We start from the raw sequence: 9,891 nt of genomic DNA on the forward strand, positions 1-9,891 counted from the left end.
TTTTGCAGCCCCCTCGCTGCTGCTGGACATCCCACCACTTTCTTAACAGGCTTGTCTTTAGTCAAAAAGTAAAATCAAAAGATCACCTTTCAAATGAAGAAACATGGGGCAACTGCAATTTCCATGACAATGTCTTGACTACAGACAATTCTCAATCTAAACCTCATATTCAGAAGCTCACTGGTGAATTTTGTAACTGTCTCTTTTCATCCCTCCCTTGTAGAAAGCAGTTCTGCCCATTGAAAATTTCATACAAATTCTAGACAACTATTTTAAACTAATTAGGTATTGGTTAAATTATTAAAATTCTTAATCATCTTTGGAAATCTATTAAGTGAGTCAAAATACTCGACTGCATTTACATCTACCTTCCTGCAAATAGGTGCTACATCCTTTAGATCCATGGTTATCTGACTCCCAATATTACTGGTACCTAGGTTTCTCAGATGCCTTTTGGACTATGTATGTTCATATGGCTACTGCTGCCTGGGCCATCTGTTGCCAAGTAACATGGGGATACTTCTGTCTCTGTAGCACTAACCAAATGAGTCTTCCTCTTCGACTGGGATCTCAGTTCAGTAAACCATCCCCATATGCGCAGGGGTTGTGATGAACACAGCTCTAAAAGGCTGAAGGCCCCAGATTTTCTTCTCAGATTTAGGAATCTGCAATCCCACCTCACATCAGCAAAATTATCTTGCTGTTCTGTCAATTTACTAAGCAAGAAATCTTTTACTACTAGATTATGTAAATTCTGTAAGCTTCCTATGAAGCGCGTAGGCATGATTAGTGTAACCTATTCTTTTTTTTCCTGGTCTCTCACATAAGAGAATCAAGAATTCAAATCCTCAACCATTAACTCCAGTCCTCTGCAATTACATGTTATAGTTAAGTACTTTGTTACAGGATTCATGTTATTTTTGTAATTGTGGAACACAATTTCTCTAAAACACATGAAAGATGCCGTACTGCTATTCACTGCTCTGTGAAGACAGGTATACCTTTAGAAGACCAGCTAAACCTTGTCTTTAGGGGAATATGTCCCCATTTAATGCATGTTTATGAAGCTGCAGATCTAAGTTATACTATTGTACTCTTAACTACATGATCACACGTAATTCCTCTAAGAGTAGTCAGTAGTGCTCTGCATATGCCTATCTGCCTCCACTAACTCAAGAAGAGTCTGACAGTGATTTTAGCAAAAGCAGAGCTGTTCCCTGACTCAGAACAACATTTATAACACAAGTCATCTCACATAATTACATTTGAGCATAAAGTTTATTTGCACCTAATCAGTCAGTAGTGGCAGAACTAACGGGGCCATGGTCAGCTGCTGAATGCTGGGTGTCTGAACTATAAGGTTAGTGTCTGCATGTGATCCCAGAAAGGGGAACAGGGATACACATACAATGAGCTTGTGCATGTATACGTACCGGTGCACTTCCCATTACAAGATCCAACCTATATTGTACTTACAGGAAAAACATTTTTAACTTGGCCCAACATTAAAGTTGATGGAAATACTCAAAGGTAGTCTTCTTTTACAGAGACCATTTCTCTGACAAATTTTCAGCTTTCAATTTCCAATCTTTTCAGAACTAAAGCTCTTCAGAGGAACACTGAATTTATTAATTTTTTTAATTAGGATTCTGAAATGTTTTCATTTTTTTTCCCCATGCATTCTTATTCAAGTCTGCCATTAAATTTTCAACCTCCAGTAGAATCTGTCTGGAAAATTTCAAGCAGAATGGTTAAAATTTCAGAAAGCTATGAGCAGCTGGAAGTAGAGGTTTGAAAGGAAACACCTACAAATCCTGAACCAAAGCTGTCAACAGCACTTCAAAGTAGTGTAATGCCTACAGCATCTTCAGATTATCTCGGCTCATAATAATCTTTTGAAAAGCATTTTTAACGAGAACCAGTTGGTTGCCTTGGAATCACAGCTAAGGCATAGAGGGTCCTTCAGCCCGCCGATACTGTGAGCATTAGCACCCAGGATTCTGTGTGAATGCTCTAAAGACCACACATGCTGCATCTGCCTTGAACAGTCAGAGCTTGTAACAGTCAAGTAACAATTTACTATCCTATGAAGTAGACAAACAACTCTGCTGACACGTTTCTTATTCACTACTGTGGGCACTTAAAGCAAGCATTTTGTCTGCACTACTGTTTAACCAAATGTTGACATTAAAATACTGTTTTTTCTCAGATTGTGTCAAATATTAATTGTAAGGTAGGTGGACTAAATCCAGATTTCAGCTAGCACACATGTCGTGGTCATATAACCTTTATTCTGAAGTCAGACTAATGACAAGTTACATGTGAACAGAAGTTCTCATGATAAAAGCTGTTCAGCAACTTCCCATTAGTAAAGTTGTGAAAAATTAAAAACTTCTATGGGGTAGAGGAAGCAAAGTATCATGTTCTTAAACTCTGCCAATCTTAATGGTCTTTTACAGGTCCATCTTATGAAGATTTGTTCTACAATTCAAGGATTGATTTCTCTCCCAGAGCATAGGACTTCTATCATCACAGTTTTGAGCAGACTGTTATTCCCCAGAGATGCAAAGGTCTCTGCTGGATGCAGACAGTGACTAAGAGATTCCAATCCCGCACACAGTTTTGGTCAAGTTGCTTAGTTCCACCTTCACAGCTGCCCCCTGCATTACTGCATTTGATGTTCAGCACTTTTTTTTTTTTTAAAAGGAGACTATACTTCCCACTTTATCCATTTGTAAAATGGGAACAATCATCATCATTCCTTTTACAGAAGGATAGCAAGATTTAACAGCTAAAATATCCATACTATTTAGGCATTGCAAATCCCCCTTGGTTTTGCTGAAAACGTGGCAGAGGCAGCTCGGTTAGTTCATCCTCATTTTCTGCTTCTGCAGACCCTTCATTGCAGCACAGGAACCAGATACCTGTGGAAGAAGTCAGAAAGGGCTGCTAATGCTGCCCAGCCCACTGCCTCTGTAGTTGCCACCAGGAACCACTGCTAGTCCAGAATGTCAGTAGCTGCAAGGACTGAATCCAGACCACATCTTCCCTCCTCCTCCCCAGTGATTTGGGAATGTTCAGACTTAAAGGCCATGGTTCAGTTATCAAAAAGTGTACCATACCAGAGAACACCAGACAAGGCAAGGACAGCATTGCTCTTATGTAACTAGAAAATATATAGCATAATACAGTCCTGCTCCCAGACACTAGAGTAATAGAAAGAATACATATAAAGGATAAAAATAGGAGGTATACTAAGTTTAGTGAGGGATCATACTTTGCATGTGTTCATGTGGAAGAACAGGTACACAACCCCAGGCACGCATGCCCACATCTCCCCCCTTCCCATGTGTAGGCCTCTCTTATATGTGGTTCTCCTTCCAAGTGTGTCAGAATATTCTGCAGACAAAGTGTTTTCTTTTTTTTTATAATTAAGGTAGTTAAAATTATTGAAAAATCCCATGCAAACAAAGAACATGCAACAGGCTCTCTGGAATACATCGCCAGAGAGATCAACTTCTTTGCAAATGCAGGAGCACCCTCTGGTGCTCAAAGACAGGTTGAGCACCTTATTTAAACCTCGAGAATGAACTTCTGAGAGGATCAGTAAGAAGCCATCTCTGTCGCCAAGACAGTCAGGGGCTGGAGAACACGGCACACAAGATAAGGCTGGGAGAACTAAGCCTACTCAGCTTGGAGAAAAGAAGGCTGAGGGTGACCTTACTGCTGTCTACAACTACCTAACTGAAAGACACCAAAAAGACAGAGTTAGAGTTAGACTCTTCTCAAAGGAGTATAGTGATGGCAAAAAATGCAAAGGACACAAGTTGAAACATGGGACATTCCAGTTACATATTAGGGGAAAAAAAATTACCAAGGGGCTGGTCAAACACTGGCACAGGCTGCCCAGAGGAGGTGTGTATTCTCCATCTTTGGAGATGTTCAGGATTCACCTGGATGCAGCCCCAAGCAGCACAGTCCGGTTAGACCTGTTTTGAGCAGGTTGGAGGTCCCTTCCAACCTAAATGATGATTCTATGATTCTTATTATAGCTTGGCATCTCCTTGCCCAAAGGTGATGTCCATCCTTCCAAGCTTCTCCAGAACCTACACAGATCTGTTGGGCTTATATATTAACAAAGGTCTAGATGTGCTTTCAAATAATTAAGAGCTCTGATGTAACATTCTTAAGTATAAATTTTATCCACATCAAATCTGCCTGGAACAATTCTCTAAATAACCACTGGCTCTGTCATCAAATCCTATTATTTTTTATTGCCAACTGAAAGGAAAATTTGTAACTTTTCTTTATTCTTGGCAGTGGTTCACTGAGTAATTCCTGAATTTCTTCAGGCTTTGACAATATTAAAAAAAACCCCAACATACAATTAGAACAGATGTGTCAAAGTCATTAAGAACTGCACCTACAACCTGAAGGATCCAGAGAGACAACTCTGGGTGATAAAGGGAGATCAATATTGAATTTATCATTAGGTAATGCTAGATAACTTTGACTATCATAACTGTCAACTATTTAAGCCACTCCATCAGAACAGCCATCAATGCATCTAAAATTACTTTTAGAGAGATGGCAATTTCAGCAAGCCAAAGCCAAGACTTGGCTAGAGTAGGAGGCAATTTATCCCATGGACTCTGAACCTGTCAACTTTGTATTTGTAGGGTGGTATTTTATATAGCACATAATGTCATAAAGATGGCAGCATCAAACCCAAAATGAGCTCCTGGAACAAAGGAAAGTTATATTTCTTAGCAGTTTTCATTTGGCTGACAGAGGGCCAAAGATTCTGTTACTTTATCAGCTACATCTTCTGAAATGTACATAGCCTATCTGCTCAAAAAGCAAATTAGCAGTATTTGGAAACACTAGTTCAGGAAGAAACCATGTCATATTTTTGATGCTCATAGGAAGATTCGCCATGCAATAAGCATTTAAAGGCTACCTGATAGCATTCTGCTTATTTTTTTCCTCACTCTGCATACACTGTTTTATTTTTCCCTGTGATGAAATGCTGCAAATGACAGTTAGCCGTTAGGTAAGGAAACTTGTCTTTGTGGTTGATTCTGTCATGCAAGCTTACAACTCAAAGGGTCAGGCCACTTTACGGCTGGGAAAAAAAAAATTAAAAAAAAGAAACATAATCATCAGCTGGCACTCTAGTGAAACTGAGTCTTGTTTTAAGACCAAAGAAGCAAATCTTCTCATGAATTAGGGAAGTGTCTTTGGGGGAGATTTTGCATCTTTTTCCTGGAAGAGTTAAAACCACCTTTTTTTGTTGTTGTTTTAAATGGCAACTATTTTGCAACAAAAAGTACATAAGTTGAAAATTATGAAAAGTTAAGTTATTTTATAAATGTGCACTTGTTCAGGGAAGTCCATTAGCAGGAAAGAGTTTTGTCTGTTTATATGATCAGCTCTGAATGACAGCTCTTCACCAAGGTTATCCCATTTTACCAGCTACTCCAGTATGGTTAAGATTACTGGTTCCCAAATGAAACTCCTGTAAACCAATGTATATTCCACAGCTGCCCCATGAGCTGTATTGCCTTTATAAAGTCTTCAGCTGAAAATCTGATCACACCTTGATATGCTGGACCAAGAGGAACCCAGGATTCACTGTTGTTAAGTTCTAGAAATGGCTGATTTGCTTCCTATTTTCTAAGATCCAGTTTCCAAAACATAAAATAAGTCTTTTCCACTGATGGATCAAAGCATTCTAAAAAATTACTCATTTTTCTTCCCTGTCTAAACTGAGGATTTCTATGTTGATATTCTCTAAACCTGGGGGTTTACCAATGAACTGATGATAACAATAACAACGATAAACATATAACATACAAGTTGTAAAATTTTCTGTTGAAGTGAGCTGAACTGCTCATTTCCAGATACATTCAAGATTGTGGTCAAAATTACAAGACTGCAAGCTCTGGCAACCTACTCCAGGAGAGTCTACTTCATATATATTTTCCCCAAACTTTGCAAAAAGAACTAAGGTAGTTGGACACTCAAATTCCACTAACCATGTGCTTCTACATCCACAAAATCAAAGCCAGATGGCATCATATTAGACAAGTCACCTGGCTTTTATGTGCCTCAATCTCTTTATGGGCAAGATTGAAACAGTATTTGTCTATCCTGTTGCTCAAAGAGTCTTTGTAATGTAGGCTGCAGTTGTCAGATGTGCAGGAGTAAGAATAATTGTTTTAAAGAGTGGAGGGAAAGGAAATCATCTAACTGCACCTATGTACAGCCTCTCCAAGTGCAACAAGGCTCTCTGTATCTGTGTGACATGCTGCTTTCTTACAGAGGCCACTGTTCTCTGGCAAATGCTGTACTCCTGTATCTGGAACACTTTCAAGTGTCAGAGCGCACCAAACTCAGTAAAAAGAAACTAATGTTGTTAAGATGGTGGTCTAATATGTCTCTGCATGTAATTACATGAAAGGCACCATTAAAGATTAATGCATTCCAACTGCCAAGAGAGACAGCACATCTCAGATGGAGATAAGCAAGTTTCCCTTTGGGAATTTGCTGCTCACCGTCCACGGCAGCCATGTGTCACACTGGTGCAATCAAGATGCCAGAATGCATTCGAGCTGATTTGAAATACTGTCATTTAATGACAATAAAACTGTTTTCTGATGATTAGCAGACCTTTAAGCCAAAGTGCTGTCACAGAAAGACAAATAACTGCAGGATGTGTTGGAACATTTCTCCCCTTACCTTAGCTTCCACTATAGTTATGTGCCCAGTTTTACAATACACACAACTACTTCCAGTGTGCTGCCTCCATATGACTGAAGTATAGAGTCTAACACAAATACGCTCCAAACTGATTCCACTAGAAGTTATTATATTTTTCTTTCTGTGGTCAATCTATACAACTGACTGGAACCAACACAATACTAAAGGTTTGCCAAGCTTTCCAGCAGAAAATTAATTACTTTCAGAATATAATTAGGTTCCCAAGGCTAAAATCCAGCTTGTAGATCAATATTTGAATCCACCAGAAGGAGTCTTTTATTTTTTGATTCATTATTCCTGAGAAAAGATGTTTTGAAAATGTTTGAGATGGATCAGATGTGTACAGTTGTGGTGTCCAACAGCCACATAACTTATCTCTTTCCCAGGATGCTGTGTCCATACCTAATTGGGCAGCACACGTTCCCAAAAAACATCTATTTTCCCATCATCTTCCAGCTACCAAATTATTCTTACTGTATTTTAGGAAACTGGCAGGAGGAAGGGTACCTGAGTGGGAAAACTGGTGGCTTTGTAAGCATAAAAGAAACAAGCAGGACTCTGTAACCCTTGAAAGGCCAGAGAAAACCAGAAGAGAGAGATGTCCCAGGGCACTGCAGAAGTGCAACAGAGACAGTCAACCTAACTGCAGTCTTTGGGAAGATAATGGAACAAATTATCATGCATTCAGTTGTTGAGCATCTAAGAAGACAATATGATAATAAAAAGCAGATACTGTGAATTTGTCAAGAACAAATTTTTTCTGACACAGTGAGCAATGGAGAAGCCACAGATGTGACAAACTTAGCTTTGATTGGGCTTTTAATCTAAGTCACCTGAGAGTCTGACAAGCTGAGTAGGGACTTATGGCCTAAATTGAAGAGCAGTTATGACTACTACATGAAGAAGTAATTAGTAATACTTCTTTTGCAAACTGGGAGTCAAATGAGGTTCCACAATGATCTGCCATTCACCTAGCTTTATTTCATATTTTCATTAATACACTGACAATGAAACAGAAACTGCACTTTCAGAATCTGGGCTGATAACTAAGGTGGGAAATATTGCAAGCAGTTTAGTAAACAGAAGCAGAACTCAAAATGATGATCTGAAAATTCTATAGACAGACACAAAGTACTACAATGATGATCAAGAAAACAAATTGAAATACAAGGGGAAAAAACAGGCAGACAACAAAAACATGGGAAAAAAGTTACAGTGGGTTGCATTTAGAGAGTGGGAGTGCAATGAGGTACAGCTGGGAAAAAAAGGATGGCAAACTTGGCACTATGAAGATCTAAGACATGAGAAACAAGTATTTTGCTCTGTTCAGCAACAGTGAAACACACAGCAAACCATGTACAGATTAAAGACCACAATTAGAGAAAACCGCAGACAGTGGAAAAAAAATCTAAAGTTTAAAAACACAAGACCAGTAAGAAAATAATAAAGAACAAAATTTGTTTAGCAGAGAATAATGTGTAAGGAGGAAAGGGCGAAGTTATAATCTTCAAGTTCTTCTCCATGTAAAAGACAAAAATGGAATATCTTTATACCCACCAAGGATAGAACAAGTAATCACTGGCATAATTTGCAGCATGGAATATATTAGAAAAAAACCTCAGTGAACTATAAAAGTCATCATGTAATGGAATTACGTCAACAGATCCCGCAGTTCCTATCACTGAAGGCTTTTCAAAACAAATTAAACAAATTCACCGTGAAACGTTTTGTCAGAGGTTGCTGTAAGATTTGACACCGCTTTAATGAATCAGTTAACTTGGTGTCACCTCGGAAATAAAGGGAGGTTAGAAACACATTACACTCATAGTGACAGTCAACTACAACTAAGTGAACATTTTACCTAAGAGACATCTGTGCGAAGTCACAAAGCAGAACTTCTGCCGACTGAGTAAATTCAACATGGGAATTGAAAATTACAATTTTGCCTGGATTAAACAAAAGACCTGTAACCCCTGTATTTGAAAACGAACTGCAGCATTCCTACTTAAGCGGCAAATGCTGATCTTGAGTTTGTGTTCCAAAAGCAAGGTGTAAACAAAGCCGCTACACAGGCCGCAGGAGCTGGGGCAAATCTGAGCTGCTTGCAGCAGGTATTTAAAGCTGCGCACGCTAGCAGGTGCATCCACCAGGCTCTTACATGTATCTTGCACATGTGTTTGAGTACAAAATTCAAAGTTGTTGGGTTTTAATCAGCTTTGAAACACTGGTTTTTGCATACCATCTTCGGCAAAGGGGACTCATGTTAGTTGTGTTAGTTTTCATTAGTGATGACATCCTGTCATCTTCCTTGCATTACTAAACAGACCTGGTTCAAGAACAGGCTGTTGCACCTGAAACGTATTGCCTTCTTAAAATTCACCAGCTGCCTTCCCACTGGGTCCCTCATGAGTTTCCGAACTAGCTTATTCCTAATTCAGGGCGGCTCAGATGTGCAAACGGCTCTCCAGTCGGGCATCAACGAGGCCTAACAGCACTTTAAAATTACCCACTCACCGCGCCTCGCAAGATCCCTCAGAAAAGAGCCAGGCAGGGCCAGGACAAACTTCCAGCCAGGACAAACCTCACCGGCGCCCACCGGGCCGACCGGCCCGGCCAGCGGGGGACAGCGGCGGCACCTCCCCGCCCTGCTCACGCCGCCTGCGCGCCGGGGAGCCCTGAGGGGAGCCCTGAGGGGAGCGCTGAGGGGAGCCCTGAGGGGAGCCCTGAGGGGAGCGCTGAGGGGAGCCCTGAGGGGAGCCCTGAGGGGAGCCCTGAGGGGAGCCCTGAGGGGAGCCCTGAGCGGGCCCCACGGCCGTTATTCCGGCACCTCGGCACCACCTGCCGCGGGACTGAGCTTCGCCCTGCGGAAGGGGACCGGCATGACGGCTCGGAGCTGCCGCCGCTGCCCCCCGGCCCCGCTCGTCCCGACACCCCCCCGCCGCCCCTTCCCGCCCCGGCGGCGCTCACCATGGCGATGGCGACGGGCGTCCTCCCGCCTCACGCTGGTGCCGCGAGCGCGACGCGACGCCGCGCGAAGCCGCGCCCTGGCAACCGAAGCCCCGCCTCCGCGCACGGCCCAGCGATTGGGTGAAGGGGACACGTCAACAAGCCGGCGCGCTCCGCCCGCCG

At 41.5% G+C, this 9,891-nt stretch overlaps 1 protein-coding gene across 3 annotated transcripts in view; it reads right to left on the reverse strand.

Moving 5' to 3' along the window:
• NME7 (NME/NM23 family member 7) overlaps positions 1-9,821 on the reverse strand; it is a 92,222-nt gene extending 82,401 nt beyond the window's left edge. For 2 of the 3 annotated variants that reach the window (XM_075034303.1, XM_075034304.1), the window contains exon 1: positions 9,730-9,821. In XM_075034303.1, the coding sequence (XP_074890404.1) occupies positions 9,730-9,732 (3 nt within the window). In that variant the 5' untranslated portion in view covers positions 9,733-9,821. The remainder of the gene's footprint in view (positions 1-9,729) is intronic. The other variant, XM_075034306.1, reaches the window with a different exon arrangement.
• Between the last annotated feature and the right edge of the window lie 70 nt (positions 9,822-9,891).

Source organism: Buteo buteo, chromosome 8 (genome assembly GCF_964188355.1).
Source record: "Buteo buteo chromosome 8, bButBut1.hap1.1, whole genome shotgun sequence".
NCBI lineage: Eukaryota > Metazoa > Chordata > Aves > Accipitriformes > Accipitridae > Buteo > Buteo buteo.